The sequence below is a fragment of the Myotis brandtii genome, unplaced genomic scaffold, assembly GCF_000412655.1.
Source record: "Myotis brandtii unplaced genomic scaffold, ASM41265v1 scaffold61, whole genome shotgun sequence".
NCBI classification, from domain to species: Eukaryota; Metazoa; Chordata; class Mammalia; order Chiroptera; family Vespertilionidae; genus Myotis; species Myotis brandtii.
In genome coordinates, this window is record NW_005370318.1 from 916,193 (window position 1) to 932,828 (window position 16,636).

The 16,636-nt window shown below is 52.6% G+C and overlaps 2 protein-coding genes across 2 annotated transcripts in view; one reads left to right on the forward strand and one right to left on the reverse strand.

Moving 5' to 3' along the window:
• Positions 1 to 11,466, forward strand: part of TRPC4AP (transient receptor potential cation channel, subfamily C, member 4 associated protein) — a gene marked incomplete at its 5' end in the record, with an annotated part of 57,613 nt that extends 46,147 nt beyond the window's left edge. The window contains 7 exons of the mRNA XM_014550639.1: positions 5,320 to 5,403; positions 6,403 to 6,493; positions 7,552 to 7,692; positions 8,475 to 8,583; positions 9,181 to 9,293; positions 10,147 to 10,353; positions 10,556 to 11,466. Of these exons, the coding sequence (XP_014406125.1) occupies positions 5,320 to 5,403; positions 6,403 to 6,493; positions 7,552 to 7,692; positions 8,475 to 8,583; positions 9,181 to 9,293; positions 10,147 to 10,353; positions 10,556 to 10,693 (883 nt within the window). The remainder of the gene's footprint in view (positions 1 to 5,319; positions 5,404 to 6,402; positions 6,494 to 7,551; positions 7,693 to 8,474; positions 8,584 to 9,180; positions 9,294 to 10,146; positions 10,354 to 10,555) is intronic.
• Positions 11,435 to 16,636, reverse strand: part of MYH7B (myosin, heavy chain 7B, cardiac muscle, beta) — a 40,834-nt gene continuing 35,632 nt past the window's right edge. Inside the window, exons 30-43 of the mRNA XM_014550640.1 lie at positions 16,456 to 16,634; positions 15,531 to 15,657; positions 15,325 to 15,443; positions 15,036 to 15,232; positions 14,544 to 14,893; positions 14,255 to 14,379; positions 14,023 to 14,138; positions 13,166 to 13,562; positions 12,966 to 13,091; positions 12,704 to 12,874; positions 12,513 to 12,617; positions 12,335 to 12,430; positions 11,700 to 11,837; positions 11,435 to 11,610 (exon numbers count right to left, since the gene is read on the reverse strand). Coding sequence (XP_014406126.1) covers positions 11,599 to 11,610; positions 11,700 to 11,837; positions 12,335 to 12,430; positions 12,513 to 12,617; positions 12,704 to 12,874; positions 12,966 to 13,091; positions 13,166 to 13,562; positions 14,023 to 14,138; positions 14,255 to 14,379; positions 14,544 to 14,893; positions 15,036 to 15,232; positions 15,325 to 15,443; positions 15,531 to 15,657; positions 16,456 to 16,634 — 2,258 coding nt within the window. The 3' untranslated portion in view covers positions 11,435 to 11,598. The remainder of the gene's footprint in view (positions 11,611 to 11,699; positions 11,838 to 12,334; positions 12,431 to 12,512; positions 12,618 to 12,703; positions 12,875 to 12,965; positions 13,092 to 13,165; positions 13,563 to 14,022; positions 14,139 to 14,254; positions 14,380 to 14,543; positions 14,894 to 15,035; positions 15,233 to 15,324; positions 15,444 to 15,530; positions 15,658 to 16,455; positions 16,635 to 16,636) is intronic.

Sequence of the window (16,636 nt, forward strand, 5' to 3'; positions counted from 1 at the left end):
GATTGCATGGTGGCAGTTGCAGCCAAGCAGGACAAACAGAAGCAGCCCTCTCACCCTCAGCAAAGTCCCATTTGCTGGGTTATGCTTGCCTCATCATCTGGATCTGGGCAAGGAAGTCTCAGGCTCATAGGGTCAGGGCAAAGGAGGACTATATCCAGCAACACGAGTCATAATCCTCAGGTTTTTTGTTGTTGTTGTTGTTGTTTAAGGGAACAGAACTCTTGTTCAAGTGAAATCATAGTCTCAACCTAATGTCTGTAGTGGATAAAGTAGAGCTTCCTTATTTGAAGAGAACATTTGAGAGTCCAAAACTCCTGCCTGCTTCTCCTTTTTTCCCCATGATGAGGCCTGAGTCATTTTCTCATCTCCTGCCTTTGTTTCCTAGACCAGGAAGCTGAGGCCCAGAGGCACGGGTACTTGTTCAAGGCTGGCTGCAGCTGAACCAGGGGCTCAGGGTACTCCCTGCCTTACCCTATTGGCACAGACTTTGCCCCATCTGGTAGATTCTGTCATGGCCTGTTCACAACCCACTTTTGGTGTAAATAGCCCTTCTTCCAGTAGGTCTGAGCCCTGTCTGATTCTTGGATGTGTTTCTGGCCTTTGATCACTTGCCAGTGGGTCTGAGAATGGAAAGCTGGCCTGAGATAAGGTGTGAATGCACTTGGCTATTCAGTTCTAAGACTGCAGGGGGCCATGGGACGCTCTGGACACAGGTAGAGCAAAAGGGCAACCTGGCAGCCTGGAAATGTCCCCAAGTTTCTCCCCACCTAAGTCAGTGGGAAGACCAGTCCCAGTGCCCCTGTTAGCTTCTCAGATCTGCCACCAATGTCTCTCTCTATTTTATTTTAAACTAGAGGCTCGGTGCACGAATTCATGCACCAGTGGGGTCCCTCAGCCTGGCCTGGGAGATTGGGCAGAAACCGGCTCTCCAACATCCCCCCAAGGGGTCCTGGATTGCGAGAGGGTGCAGGCCAGGCTGAGGGACCGCACTGGTGCACGATTGGGGCCGGGGAGGGACACAGGAGGTTGGCCAGCTGGGGTGGGACCGCAGGAGGGCTCCAGGGCATGTCCGGCCCATCTCGCTCAGTCCTGATTGGCTGGACCCCAGCAGCAAGCTAACCTACTGGTCAGAGCGTCTGCCCCCTGGTGGTCAGTGCACATCATAGCGATTAGTTGACCAGTCAACTGTCTGCCCCTGGTGATCAGTGCATGTCCTAGTGAGCGGTTGAGCAGCCTTAGCATATCATTAGCATATTATGCTTTGATTGGTTGAACGGCATATTAGGCTTTTGTTATATAGGATTTTTTCAGTATAAAATGGTTATTTTCAGCATTTAATTTTGCATTTAAGTGTTTTAGCTGTTATATATTGGGTGTAGATTTTTTGAAATCATTCTTTAATTTTGTAATTAAAGTTGACATATATTAGTGTATATCCCATTGATTAGACCTTATATAACTTAAGTGATCGTCCTGATATATCTTGTACCCATTTGACACCATACATAATTATTAGAATATTATTGACTATATTTCTTATACTGTACTTTACATCCCTGTAACTATTCTGTAACTATCAATTTGTACTTCTTAATTGCTTCACCTTTTCACCCATTTCCCTAACCCCTTCCCCATCTGGCAACCATCAAAATATTCTCTGTATCTATGAGTCTGTTTCTGTTGTGCTTCTTTGTATATTTTGTTTTTTAGATTTTTTTTTTTAGATTCAGTTGTTGATAGATATGTACTTATTGCCATTTTATTCATATTTTTTATCTTTTTTTTCTTCTTCTTAAAGAAGACCCTTTTACATTTTATTTGATACTGGTTTGATGGTGATGAACTCCTTTAACTTTTTCTTGTCTGGGAAGCTCTTTGTCCTTTGACTCTAAATAGTAACTTTGCTGGGTAGAATAATCTTGGTTGTAGGTCCTTGCTTTTCATCAATTTGAATATTTTTGCCATTCCTTCTGTCCTGTAAATTTTCTGTTGAGAAATCAGCTGACAGTCTTATGGGAGCTCCCTTGTAAGTCACTAAGTGCTTTTCTCTTGCTGCTTTTAAGTTTCTCTCTTTGTCCTTAACCTTTTGCATTTTAATTATGATGTGTCTTGGTGTGGGCCTCTTTGGGTTCAGCGTGTTTGAGTTTCTGCACTTCCTGGACTTGTATGTTTATTTCCTTCACCAAGTTAGGGACATTTTCTGTCATTATCTTTTAAAATAGGTGTTCAATTTCTTGCTCTCTCTCTTCTCCGTCTGGTACCCCCATGGTGCAAATGTTGGTACACTTGAAGTTGTCCTAGAGGCTCCTTATACTATCTTCATTTTTTTGGATTCTTTTTTCTTCTTGCTGATTGGATATTTTTTGCTTCATTATATTTCAAATCACTGATTTGATTCTCGGCGTCATCAACTCTATTGTTGATTCCCTATAAATTAATATTTCATTTCAGTTAGTGTATCCTTCATTTCTGACTGGTTCTTTTTTATGGTTTCCATGTCCTTTTTTATGCTGTTGAAGTTCTCACTAAGTTCATTGAGCCTCCTTATAACCAGTTTCTTGAACTCTGCATCTAATATGATTGCTTGTCTCTGTTTTGTTCAATTCTTTTTCTGGAGTTTGGTTCTTTCATTTAGGACATGTTTCTTTGTCTCCTCATTTTGGCACCTCCCTGTGTTGGTTTCTATATATTACCTAGAGTTGCTACGTCTCCCAAGCTTGGTAGAGTGGCCTAATGTAGTAAGTGTTCTGTACTAGGTGTACCAATTAATAATGCGGTTTTTTTCAATAGATGGAGTTACATATATGTTATATATATGCGATTTGATAGGTATGCTATTTTGTTGTATAGACAGCAAGCTTCAGAACTTCATATGTCAAATTTTCTGAAGGTGTTAACATCATAGATATTTTGACGCTTAAAAATGTAGAATTTTGTGCCAAAAAAAGAGAGCATTTCTGGGAAGTTTTAATTCATTACTTTATTTTGAAAAAAAGTGCTGCTGAAAGTTATATACTTCGGGAAGCTTATGGTGAACATGCTTCATCTCAAGATACTTGTGAATGCTGGTTTAAATGCTTTAAAAGTGATGATTTCTATGTGAAAGACAAGAACGCCCATGTCAACTGAAAAAGTTTGAAGACCAACAATGACAAGCATTATTGAATGAAGATGCGTGTCAAACTCAAAAACAACTTGCAGAAAGATTAAAGTTTGCTCAGCAAACAATTTCTGATCGTTTACAAGCAATGGGAAAGATTTTAAAGGAAGGAAAATGGGTGCCACATCAACCGAATGAAAGACAAATGGAAAACCGAAAAGTCATCAGTAAAATGTTGCTTCAGCGGCACGAAAGAAAGTCTTTTTTGCATCGAATTGTGACTGGCGATGAAAAGTGGATTTATTTTGAGAATCCCAAACGCACAAAATCATGGATTGGTCCAGGTTAACCATCAACATCGACTGCAAGGCCAAATCGCTTTGGAAAGAAGACAGTGTTCTGCATTTGGTGGGATTAGGAAGGTGTGGTATTAGGAGCTTCTAAAACTAGGTAAAACCGTTAATACTGATCGCTACCGACAACAAATCAATTTGAATGACCAGAATGTGCCAGAAAACACGGCAAAGTAATTTTGCTTCATGATGACACCATCACACACTTCAAAACCAGTTAAAGACACGTTAAAAGATCTTGCCTGGGAAGTATTAACCCACCCGCCGTATTCACCAGACCTTGCTCCTTCAGATTGCCACTTGTTCCGATCGATGGCACACGCACTTTCTGAGCAGCACTTCAAAACGTGCGAAGAAGTGGAAAATTGGGTCTCTGAATGGTTTGCCTTAAAACAAGAAAAGTTCTATTGGGACGGTATCCACAAATTACCTGAAAGATGGGGGAAATGTGTAGCTAGTGATGGACATTATTTTGAGTAAAGCACGTTTGATGTTTCTCTTGAAATTATCGTGTTTTCTTTGACTACAAAATCCGCATTATTAGCCAGTACTCCTGGTAGTGTCCAGTGGCACAGCCTGCCTATTTACCTGAGCTGGGTACTCTATGTGCAGACCCCTGTGTGGGCTGTGAACCCCCTCCATTGTAGTTGAGCCTTGCTTGCTGTTAGCATGCCAAAGGGAGAGATTTAGCCCCTGGCCAATCAGCTGCAAGGAATGGAGGATCAGCTGTGCAGGGGCCCTCCCCTTGGAGCAGGACTTACTTTAGCAGGGCTGTGGTGCCTACTGAGTCCACCCCTTGAGTGTGTCACTTGTGGAGATGGTTGGGTGGTGCTTTGATGTGGTCTGAAGCTGTCTACTGGGTGTGATGGCTCTGGGGCCTCCCGCAAGGTGCAGGCCAAGGTCAGCTGCCGCCTGTGTTCTGACTGGGGCCTCCCGACATGAGCTGCAAAGCGATGTGCAGATGGCTGCTACTTGTACTGGACTTGGAAGTGCCCAGGAAAGGCCAAGCTATGAACCAAGGCCAACTGTAACTAGTGCTGGGCCTGGGGTCACTTAGCCAGAGGTACGGGGCACACCAAGGCCAGATGCTGCTTGTTTGAGAGATTTAGGAAAGTCTGAGACATAATCCAAGACAGTCCATTCGAATAGAAAAGCCATTGGAAAGAGCTTGGGTGGGCCTGAAAGTTGGGTGTGACCTCAGGGAATCACCAGGGTGGGATGAACAGTGTTAGCCAGGTTGATGGAGACTCCAATATGGTGCCTGCCTGCTGGCTCTGTGGAGAAAGGGCTCAGAAAAAGAACCATGGCTTCTGCCAGCACTTCTGTCTGGAAGAAAGCCATTCCTCCAGCCCTTACCATGATACCAGACAATTCAATTCCTCCCTGTATGTCCCTGGTGCCCTGCAAGCTGCTGCCCCAGCATTGGAGCTGAGAGGAAGTCTGAGTAAGTCTATGCATGGGCCCTTTAAGAGGAACTGCCTTGGACTCCAGCAGTCCTCTGTCTCACTCAGCCACAATTCTGACTATTTTTTACAGCTGGAAGTTGTGGGGACTTCTCTTCCTGGTACTGAAACCCTGGGCTGGAAGGGCCTCACTCCTCGAGGGACCTCTGCAGCTGAGATATCCCTCCTGATTTTTATCTGCTCCACGTGGGTGTCTCCACCCCTTCTTCCAGTCTGTGTGTGGCTGCACCTTCAAATTCCTAGTTGTAGGACTTCCATTCAGCCAGATTTTAGGCAGTTCTGAATGATGGCTGTTCTGTAGTTTAGTTGTAATTTTGATATAGTTGTGGGAGAATGCTAGTACTATGTCTACTTATGCTGCCATCTTGACTGGAAGCTTGTGTCTTTGTCTATTTTATTTCAGGAGTTTGGTGTGTGATGGGAAGAGGGGCTTATTAACTCGTCTGCTGCAGGTCATGAAAAAGGAGCCAGCTGAGTCATCTTTCAGGTAGGTCTGGGGACAGGCACCTGTCACTCTTGAGGGGCCCAGGAGCCATGTGTTTCTCAAGTGGTTAGAAATACCTCCTTTAGGCACCAGCTTCCACTCCAACATCTGGTTACTATGAGGGAAAAGGGGTTTGATTGCCATTTTCCCTGTGTGCCTTAGCAGGTTTGTATTAACTTTTGCTGCATGCCAGCAGTGTATTTCAAGAATTGACCAAGCATTCACCAAGTACCTATTCTGTGCTGGGGCTGGAAAGGTGGAAGAGAAAAGCAGATACAGTCCCTGCCCACATGGATTCCCTGGCATGTGGGAAACAAGCATGAAAAGAATCTCGTTTCAATGCAGTGTGGAAAGCACGAAGCCAGGACCTGCCCCAGGAGCTGTGGGGACAAAGGAAAACCTTTTCCCCAACGGGCTGGTGGGGTGGGCATGGACAGGGAGGTGGGCATGGACAGGGAGGGCTTCTCAGCGTTCCTTAGACTCATCCGAGTCCTGAAGGCTATGGACAGGAGTCGTGGGAGGCCTTCCATCAGGGCTGGGGGTGAGCTGTCGGTAAGCTCCATGCCCAAATGTGCCCCTGTCTATTCTGTCTGCCCAGCAGGCGTAAACTCAGTGGCCCGTTCACACATGTCCACACATGTCCATCAGGTTACCTCATGCATCCCTGGCACCCCTCTCTTCCATGTCCTCCTGTCCTTCTGAACGGACAAAGGCTAGAGTGGCATTTTCACGTTACTGGGGCTAGCCCTTCTCTGAGACACAAACCCCTTCCAGACAGAACAAAATAGAAGACTGTTCCTCACCATGCTGTCAGCTCCATGAAGCTGGGGACTCTTGCTGTGTCCCCAGTGCCTAGTAGAAGCCTGATGCCTGATAGATGGTCTATAAATGTTGAATACATGAAAAGTCAGCAAACATCTCCCAGTACCGTGGGGAATGGAACATGGGCCAGAAGAGGGCAGCCTTAGCCACCTGGGCCAGGGGTCAACATTTGGGTCGCAGGTTTTGGCAAGCCCGGGCTGTGGAGAGTTTCCTCCGAGGGACCACCTCCTATGCAGACCAGATGTTCCTGCTGAAGCGAGGCCTTCTGGAGGTAATGGCCTGGAGGAGCCAGGGTGTTGGGTGTCCCAATCTTTCCCCAGCCCCATGCATTGCTTTCCTGTCCTGAGACCTAGAAAGCTGGGCAGGAGATACTGGATCTATTTTAAACGCCAGTGCAGATGCCTTAGTATGTGACCTGAGTCTCCAACCGTGGGTTCCCAATGGGTGCTTCCCGGATGATTGAAGGACCTAGGGGTGGCTGTGGAGGAGCATAAGTACCTGTAGAGTCACCCAGCAAGGCCTTTTGACCCTGAGGATATGTTGCTGCTGACTAAAAGTTTATTTCCCTTTATTGAAAAATGGCCTTCAGAAAAAGCTTACAGAAGAGGGGGAGCAAAATGGCCAAAACTATAATTGATTTTAAAAAGATATAGGAACAAGAAACTGACCTAGCAATTATTGTAAAATCTATATGGAAAATAATTTATCCAAATCAGTGTAACTTCAGGAAAAAGAAAATGAAAAATGGAAACAACTTAACTGCCATAGAGAACCTTATCAAAGAGATAAATTGGCTTTTTGTTCTTGATAAACTCATTTATTTTAATGTAAATGTTTTCATTCATAAACATAAATACTAACCATGGGGTCAAAATGTGCCTCCTGTGCTTCATTTATTTGAGTGGCCTCAGGTGCTTGGGCAGTGGCCAATGTTACATCTGGAGACACCTCCCCTCGCTGGCAAGCTCGAGAGCCCTGGCCATCTTGGTGCCCACAGAGCAGGTCACAGGCTTTAGTTCTGAGCCGTGGGCAAGCCAGAGAGGTCGTGGCTACATACCCCAACCCACCCCCACTTCCTGGGAGGTGTCGGTCCTGGTCCTGCCCTCAGAGCCACCAGCATCCTCAGATAAGCATCGAGATAGGGAAAGCAGGTTTCATTGACCTGGATGCTTTCTCAAAGCAGATGTTGTGTGGTCTGAGCTACATGCCAGGCCCTGGTGGGAAGCTGGTAGCTTAGAAGAATGCGGCCTGAGGGTGGCAGCCACACCTGCCTGTGGGCCCCAGAGCTCAGCTGCCTTCCTGCCTTCATCTGTCATTCCCCACCCCCAGCACATCTTGTACTGCATCGTGGACAGCGAGTGCAAGTCCAGGGATGTGCTGCAGAGCTACTTTGACCTCCTGGGGGAGCTAATGAAGTTCAATGTTGATGCATTCAAGAGATTCAATAAGTACATCAACACTGATGCAAAGGTAAGACTAACATGCCCTAGCCGGTTTGGCTCAGTGGATAGAGCGTCGGCCTTCGGACTGAAGGGTCCCAGGTTCGATTCCGGTCAAGGGCATGTACCTTGGTTGCGGGCACATCCCCAATAGGGGGTGTGCAGGAGGCAGCTGATGGATGTTTCTCTCTCATCGATGTTTCTCACTCTCTATCCCTCTCCTTTCCTCTCTGTAAAAAAATCAATAAAAATATATTAAAAAAAAAAAAAAAGACTAACAGGGCGCTGTGGGGTTTGCTCTATTGTTCAGAAGTTACCTTGGAGCCCTTGTCCTCACCAGTCTCTGGTACTGGTTTTAAATTGGAGACTACTGGTATTAGGGCGTCAATGGACAGCCTTGAGCAGGCAGTCATTAGCATCTTTGTGCTGGGCATTAAAGTGTCAGCTGCTTGTGAGCAGGTGTGATGGTTGGGAGCAGGTGGGCTGTGAAAACGGCTCAGTGTGGTGGGTGCCATGGTGAGCTCCAGATAGATGGGCTGGGCCTGGTGTGTTAGGCTCAGAGGGTGTGTGTGACAGAAACCCAGTTCAGACTAATGAAGTAAAAATGAGGAGTTTGGCATCCTTCCTTCAGTGGAGAAAACACTGGACGTGGTGTCAAAAGATCTGGGGTAGCCCTGCTGGGGCAGGTCAGTCAGCTTGTCTGCGCCTCTGTTTACTGGCGACAACTGGGCAGAGGTAGGTCAGTGCCCTTGCGGTGACTCCACCACTGCAGGCGCCTGCCATCTCCCGTCTGAGCCGTGTCTCCCCACCAAGTTCCAGGTGTTCCTGAAGCAGATCAACAGCTCGCTGGTGGACTCCAACATGCTGGTGCGCTGCGTCACTTTGTCACTGGACCGATTTGAGAATCAGGTGGACGTGAAAGGTAAGAAGAGGCCAGAACACCAGTGCGAATGCATCCAGTGTGGCCTCGCTGGTGTCAGACACCCAGCTTTCAGCAAGGAGACAAGGAAGGCTGGAAGAAGCCCCACCAGACATTCTCGTGGCTGGGGTCACGGTGGTGGCTCTCCGGGCGGTTTTCTTTGCTGCTTTTACTCTCCTCTATGGTTCCTGCTTCCTTTCCTGAGCACGTACAACACTGTAATAAGGAGAGAAACATTGTTGCCGCCAGCAGCACACACAGTCCTCCTCTCCTGGGCTGCGATTGCCTGGGATGAGGGGACCCAGGTGGTGACACCAGGGGGAAGGCCTGGGGAGAGGTGGTCCCTGAACACGACTGAAGGGAGAGGGGCTGAGCTCCCATGTGGGGCTCTAGTGAGACCACAGGCTTACTGGGTGGCAGAAGAACGGGAGATTGTTCCTGCTGCAGTCAACCTTTTCGTTCGTTGTCTTGACAGTAGGGGCTCCCAGCTTCAGAGTCAGGTCCCATAGGGCTTGACTAGTGGCTTAGATGGCAGTCCCGGCCTGAGCCACGGACCAGCGTCCAAGCCTGCTGCTCACACCTCTGCCTCTCCGTCCCCAGTTGCCGAGGTCCTGTCCGAGTGCCGCCTGCTCGCCTACATATCCCAGGTGCCCACGCAGATGTCCTTCCTCTTCCGCCTCATCAACATCATCCACGTGCAGACGCTGACACAGGTGAGAGGCCCTGCAGGCGTGCGATGCAGGAAGAGTCCCGGAGCCCAGCAGAGCTGCTCTCTCCCACACGAGGAGTGCACCTCCCTGAGGCCCATCTCAGTTCCTCCCAGGGATTCTGAGGATTTTTTTTCCAATAAGGAATCTGCCCCATTTTACAGATGAGGCCTGAAGAGGGAGCAAATCTCTGAGATCACAGACGAGTTGGGGAGGAGTCAGGGTTGACACTTAGTTCTGACTCCTAGTTCAGTGCTCGCCCCACCCCACCTGCTGTGCAGGCTTTGGGCTTGGACCTGACGTTAACTCCCACTTCCCTCAGCTGTGCAGTCCTCAGTCTGGGCTTCATGCCCCTTCTCTAAAATGGGGTCATACTAATACCTCTCAGAGGTGGATCTTTTATTCCTTCATCTGACATTTATTGAGGCAAGGCCCTGGGCTCAGGATGCAAAGTGAACAAAATAGGCCTAGACTTTTCCCTCCTGGTGCTCAGTCTAGTGCCAAATGAAAGTTAGCAAAGGAAATGCTGCATCTAAGGTGTATGCCCAGCCCTCCCCAGGGATTGAAGCTTCTGGAAGAAGCAATGCCTGAGCTGATTGAGGAGACAGGGAAGACTCTAACTAGACAGATGATGGATGGTGTTCCTTCAGAGGGTGGGGGGTGGCGGGGGGGGCGGGGAGCAGGGACCAGGAAGGTGCTCAGGGCGGGATGCTGGCATCACTCCTTGCCCCAGCCCTCCCTCAGGTTTATGCGGGGGCAGCTCAGTGTGGTCTCAGGGTTCTGCAGGGTCTGGCTTGGGCCACCGCCTTCCCTGGCCAGTAGCAACCCAGGTCCACCAGGGGCTGCTGGGGCCTTGCAGGAGAACGTCAGTTGCCTCAACACCAGCCTGGTGATCCTGATGCTGGCCCGACGGAAAGAGCGACTGCCCCTGTACCTGCGGCTGCTTCAGCGGATGGAGCACAACAAGAAGTATCCCGGCTTCCTGCTCAACAACTTCCACAACCTGCTGCGCTTCTGGCAGCAGCATTACCTGCACAAGGACAAGGACAGCACCTGCCTGGAGAACGTGAGTGCCCCACCCAACTGGCTGGTGGGTGGGCTGTGGGCACGCAGACCCAGGGCCCCTCAGAGGGCTGTTTGGGGTGCGTGGTCCCTGCCTGGGTCATGTGGTGGGCAGCTCTTTGTCCCCTTACCATGGCCCTCCCCACGGGGTGCTGGGCTCGACCTGGGTCCTCCAGGCACCCCCCAGCCCCTCTCTCTTTGCCCAGAGCTCCTGCATCAGCTTCTCATACTGGAAAGAGACCGTGTCCATCCTGTTGAACCCAGACCGCCAATCACCCTCTGCCCTTGTCAGCTACATGGAGGAGCCCTACATGGACATAGACAGGGACTTCACTGAGGAGTGACCTTGGGCCAGGCAGTCCCTGGGAGGCTGCTGGGCCAGGGCCAGTGCGGGTGAGCGTGGGTATGAGTGCCATACGCCCTGCCATGTCTCCACCCCTCCCCTGCCTTCCTGCTGCTCTCTGCCTGCCCCAGGTCTTCGGATACAGGCTTGGTGGGAGTGTCTAGAAGCCCTTGGGTCTGAGGGCCCAAGGTCATTGGGGAACCTTAGTTCCTTCAAGATCCCCATGATGAGGACAGGGGCACTATGCCCACCCTTTCTTCAGAAACTTGGGGCCCTGGCCCACTCAGAGGTAAGGGGACTTTTAAAAATAGTTCTGTCTGAGCTCCTCCCCAGTCTCTTGGCCATCAGTCCTGGGTTGGGGAGGGAGGTATGGGGACCCTCCCCCAATCTGTGAGCCAAGCTTGCCCTGGCCTTTGGACCCAGGCTTCTGAGCCCTGGGCAGGGGTGGGGGATACCAGAGAATGCTACCTTCCCCCAAACCTGCCCATCTGCCCCTCCCTCGTTTTCCTTTAGTTCCTCTGGTTCTGTGTGCTCTTTGGCCACTGTGTTCGTCCCAAGGGGTGTCCCCAGAAGTGAGGGACCTTTCCCTTCCATCCCTTGGGACATGGGGTGGCTGTGTCCTGCCCCCTTATGCCCCAGGGCAGCATCTCCTACCTGAGCCCAGACACATAGGAGCCTGCCTGGGAGCAGAGCCTTGGCCCCTCCTTGTGTTGCCAATTTATTAACAACAAATAAACCGATTAAATGGAGACTATTAAAGAACTTTATTTTAAATGATTGATGTGAACCTGACTTTTGTCTGTGGGACCGTGTGCTCCCCTCCCCTCCTGAGGCTGGAGCTGTAGATGAGGCGTTTATTCAGGGTTCAGCAGATGAAGAGAGAGGTGAGGGGGCGGACAGCAGGCATCATTCCTTGTGCTGAGGGGGAAAAGGGTGGCTCAGTGAACTATACCACCTGCCCCCCTCCCCTTGCAAAGGGCAAGGTGGTGCCCCAGGCTACCCCTTACCTTAGGGCCCAGGGCATCCCGAGTCCGTGCCCGCAGCTTGTTGGCCTGGGTTTCTGCTATGTCTGCCCGCTCCTCCGCATCATCCAACTCGTGCTGGGCCTTGCGATACTTGGCCAGGTTAGTGTTTGCCTGTTGCTCCTGGGGGTACAGGCAGGCTGGGTCACCCTTTGGTAACCGAGATGGTCAGTCTGGTTCCACCCCATCGCAGAAAGGGTCTGGCTTCTCTTTGTCTTCCACTATGCACCCACCACCACTATCCATGTTCCATCTAACCCCCTCACCAGCACCCACAGCAGGAAGGAAGGGGGTTGTGACACCTCTTCAGGTACCCATGTGCCAGACCTGGGCCAGAAGGGGAAAGCACATGGGGTCCCTTCAGAGACAAAGCTGGGTCTCATCTCTTGTCAGAGCTGTGAAAAACACTTCCTGCTGGGACAGGAGGGTCACGAGCTAGGTCACTGCCCATGAAGGCAGCCTGCCTACCCGCAAAGCCAACACTGGGAAGGCATGTCCCAGAGGTGGAGTAGGGCTGACAGCTGCTGGCCTCTTGCCTAGGGCCAGCTTTGAAGTTGGGTTCCACAGGCGTCCTGACCCGGCAGTACCTGACCCCCGGGGTCCAGACCCAGTACACTCACCGCCTCCTCAAATTGCCGTTTGTAGCTCTTGACCTTGCTCTGCAGCTTTTCCACCAGGTCCTGCATGCGAGCCAGGTTCTTCCTGTCCTCCTCGGCCTGCGCATGTGGAGGGACTCAGGTCTGGCCCGGACCAGACCAGCTTTTGGGCCGCCCCTTTAGAGGTGGACCTGTCACCCACCTGGTACGCAAGCTCCTTGACCCGGCGCTCATGTTTCCGCACCCCCTTGAGGGCCTCGGCATGCTTCTTCTGCTCGGCATCGAGCTCAGCCTCCAGCTCCCGCACCTGTGAGCAGCAGATGGGCCCGATGCCCTGAGCCTGCCCTCGCACTGCCCACTGTGCCGGGGAAGGGATGGGGACACCACGCGCACCTTGGCCTCCAGCTTCTGCACCTGCTTCTTCCCACCTCGGAGGGCAGCTTGTTCCGCCTCCTCGAGCCGTGCCTGTAGCTCCCGCACCGTCTGCTCCAGTGTCTTCTTCATCCGTTCCAGGTGTGCGCTTGTGTCCTGCTCCTTCTTCAGCTCCTCGGCCATCATGGCCGCCTGTCCGGGGTGAGATGGATGGTCGGGGTGACTGGCCCCAGTGGAAGTCCCTTTGGGCTCTGTCCCCTCCACAGCTCCGGCCCAGCCTCACGTCAGTGATGGCCTTTTTGGCCTTCTCCTCAGCTTCCCGCCTCTCCTGGGCAGCCTCCTCCACCTCTCCGCTCAGCTGGGCCAAGTCCACCTCCAGCTTCTTTTTCTGGTTCAGGAGGCCAGTGTTCTGGGGGGGAGCAGAGCCTCAGAGTCGGCCAGTAGGCAGCCACCCTGCGCATCCCTGTGAATTGCTGCCCTCACCTGTGAATGCAGGAGGTTGAGGCGCTCGGTGGCCTCCAGCAGCTCCTGTTCTGCAAGCCGCCGGCTGCGCTCGCCCTGCTCCAATGCAGCCCGCAGCTCTTCCAGCTCCGTAGCCAGCAGCACACCCCGTCGCTCCAGGGCCTGTGCCTGCTCCCGGAGCTCAGCTGCCAGCCGCTGCTCCTCATCCCTCCCCGCCTGCTCCTCTTTGAGTTGGGCCTGTAGCAGCCGTGTGGCTGCCTGTGCCTCCGTGGCCTGGCGGGTGGCATGGCCCAGCTGCAGCTCCAGGTCATTGAGGTCACCCTCCATCTTCTTCTTGAGCCGCAGTGCCTCATTGCGGGCCCGTGTCTCTGCATCCAGGGAGGCCTGCAGGGACTCCACTGCCCGCTGGTGGTTGCGTCTGGGGGAGGGAAAAGGTAGTGGGTGTCTTGGCCTTCGAAAGCAGGTAGGAATGCTGGAGACATGAACCCATTTTGGGAATAAGGAACATCCCTCCCTGATTTCAAGCCCCATGTGACTTCCTGTTCCCCATCAGAGCAAGTTCACAAACAAGAGTGAGGCTCTGGAGCAGACAGATGTTGGCTGAACTCTGGCTCCACCCTGACTGTGTCCCTTGAGCAAGTCCTATAGGCTCTCTGAGGTTCACCTCCAGACTGGACAATAGTCCTGACCTGAGAAAGCTTTGTGCGAGGCACAAACTACCGTCCCTGCCGATCTGTGTGCACAGCAGGGGCTCAGCAAACACTGCTTTCCTTCCCTTTTCCCACTCAGGTGGCTGGGCTGGGAGGGGCAATTATCCTTGAGAAGACAGGTGGACCCCTGGGAGTGGTGGTGGGTAGGGATGGCCCTGGCCCCCATACCTCAGGTTAGTGCACTCCTCGTCCTTCTCTGCCAGCTTCCGGTCCACTTCCGCCTTGACCTGGGATAGCTCCAGCTGGATCCGCAGGGTCTTGGTCTCCTCCAGCTCCAGAGCCCCCTGGGGTGCAGAGTAGGCAGTGTGGGCCTTGGGGCCCTGAGTGTGTCTTAAGGGAGGAGGGAGGCCAGGGAAGCAGTGGGTCAGTATCCACCCCACCCCTGTGGCCAGCCCCTGACCTCGGCCTCCTCCAGTGCGGCCTGGAGCTCACTCTTCTCCCCTTCCAGCGCCTTTTTGGCTTTCTCCAGTTCCTGGATGCTCTTCCCACTGAGGCTGACATGATCTGTGAGGTCACTGATCTCCTCTGCAAAGTGGACAGGGCACTGAGGGGCCACCTCAAAGCTCATGCTCCAACCCAGGCCGCATCCTTCACCCCTGGCTCCAGGGTGACTGCTCTGGGACACCCTGTGTGACTCCAGGGACGCCCCGTGACCCCCGAGCAGTTCTCTGGCCCTGGGCTGGTCGTACCCTGTAGGTTCTTGTTCTCCCGCTTGAAGGTCTCCAGGGCCTCGAGAGCCTCCTCGTGGCTGTGCCGCAGCCGGAAGAGCTCGGTGCCCAGGCTGCGAGCCTCCCTCTGGGCTGCCTCTAGCTCCCGTTGCGTCTCCTCCTCCTGCCGCCGCCGCTCCTCCAGTGCCCGCTCCAAGTGCCGCTGCTTCTTGTCCAGCGCGGCAGCTGCTGAGGTTGCCCGCTCCAGTTCCAGGGTCACATCCTCTGACTCCGTCTGCAGCCGTAGCTTGGCCTTCTCCAGTGATGAGCACTTGGCGTGTGCGGCCTCTACACCCTCCTCTGCCTCCTGCAGCCTCAGGGCCAGCTTCTTTCTAGGCCCCAGAGCAGACAGGGTATGGACTGTGTAGCAGAGCAAGGCTGACAGAAGCATGGCCCCCACAGCTCACCTCTCCCATCAGGGCTCAGAGGCACGGATCACCTGTGTGGTGATGGCCTGGCCAGCAAGGCACTTACTTGGCCTCCTCCAGCTCCTCGGTCCTCTGGATGGCATCTGCCTCATACTTGCTCCTCCACTGGGCCACCTCCGCGTTGGCCTTGGACAGCAGCCGCTGCAACTCGGCCTGTGCCTCGGCCTCCTCCTCATGCTGCTCTCGCAGGAGGTCACAGTCGTGCCGCAAAGCTTGCACGGCGTGGGCCAGCGCATTCTTGGCCTGCAGGGACCCCAGTGACCTAAGTGTCAGGCCTGGCCAAAGGCCCTGATGCCCACACTGCCCTCTCTGTGCCAGCCAGTGGCCAAGCCCACCTTGCTCTCCTCCTCCAGCTGCCTCCGCAGTTCCTCCAAGCTCTGGGTGGCCGAGGCCTTCCCACGGCTCAGCTGGCTAATCAGAGACTCCTTCTCCTCGAGCAGGCGGCTCAGCTCCCCTGCAGCCAAGGGGTGAAGCAGCACGTCAGGCTGGCAAGGGGCAGCACTGAGGCCCCGGGATGGCCCATCTGAGCCCCTGACCTCACCGTTCTCCGTCTGCAGCCGTCCACGCTGGGTGCTCGTGTCCGCCAGCTGCCGTTGCAGCTCCTCCACCTTGATCTTGGTCTCACTCAGCTGATCCTCATAGGTCCGGCACAACTTCTCTGCACTGGCCTGAGACCCAGGGTCAGAGGTCAGGACAAGTTTGTGAATCAGAGGACAGGATCTACGACTGCCAATCAGACAGGGACCTGGGATGGGGAACTAGAAGGCTAGACATGGGCCCAGGAATCAAAGAACAGGGCCCCAAGTTCAGACAGATTCCACTATTGCTTAAAAGATGGACATCAGAAGTGAGAAGGTAGCCCTGGCTGGGTAGCTCAGAGCATCATCCCAATATACCAAGGTTGTGGGTTCAATCTCCAGAATAATGCATAGATAAGTGGAACAATAAATCAATGTTTCTCCCCACCCCCCCCTTCCTCTCTAAAAATCAATCAATAAAAAACATTTTTAAAGTGAGAAGACTAGACTAGTCCTGAGGCCAGTGGGTCAGGATGAAGTTGGGATACTAGAGTCTGAAGTCAGGTAGGGACAGAGTCCAGCTGTCAGGATTAGGTGGTACAAAGGTCAAGGGTCAAGATTGGTTGCTGGATTCAGGACAGAGTTCGCAGGTCAAGGGCTAAGTTAGAAATGGACATTGGGTCAAAAATGACCTGTAGTCAAGACACTGAGTTTCAGAGCCAGGGTTTGAGGTCAGGACTGTAGTGGGATTGGGGTTAGATGCCAGGTGAATGGGTCAGGGGTCAGGATCTATTGGAGTCAAGATTAGCGTGGGGTCAGGGGTGGTCAGGGTTCAGCAGTTGGAGGCAGCATTGGTCTGGAGTCAGGATAGCTATGGGATCAGAGCCTAGGGGTCAGGTGAGGATGCTGAAGGGGGTCAGAGGTCAGGGTCAGGAAGAAGGCAGACACCTTGCCACGGGCCAGAGTCTCCACACTGGTGCCCAGGTCGTCCACCTCCATGCGGAGCTCACTCTTTTCTTTTTCCAGCTTCTGTCGCACCCGCTGCAGACTGTCCACCTGCTCGCCCAGCTCGGCTGCGCTCTCCGCCTGCTTGCGCCGCAGGGCAGCCACTGTGGCCTCGTGTCGCAGC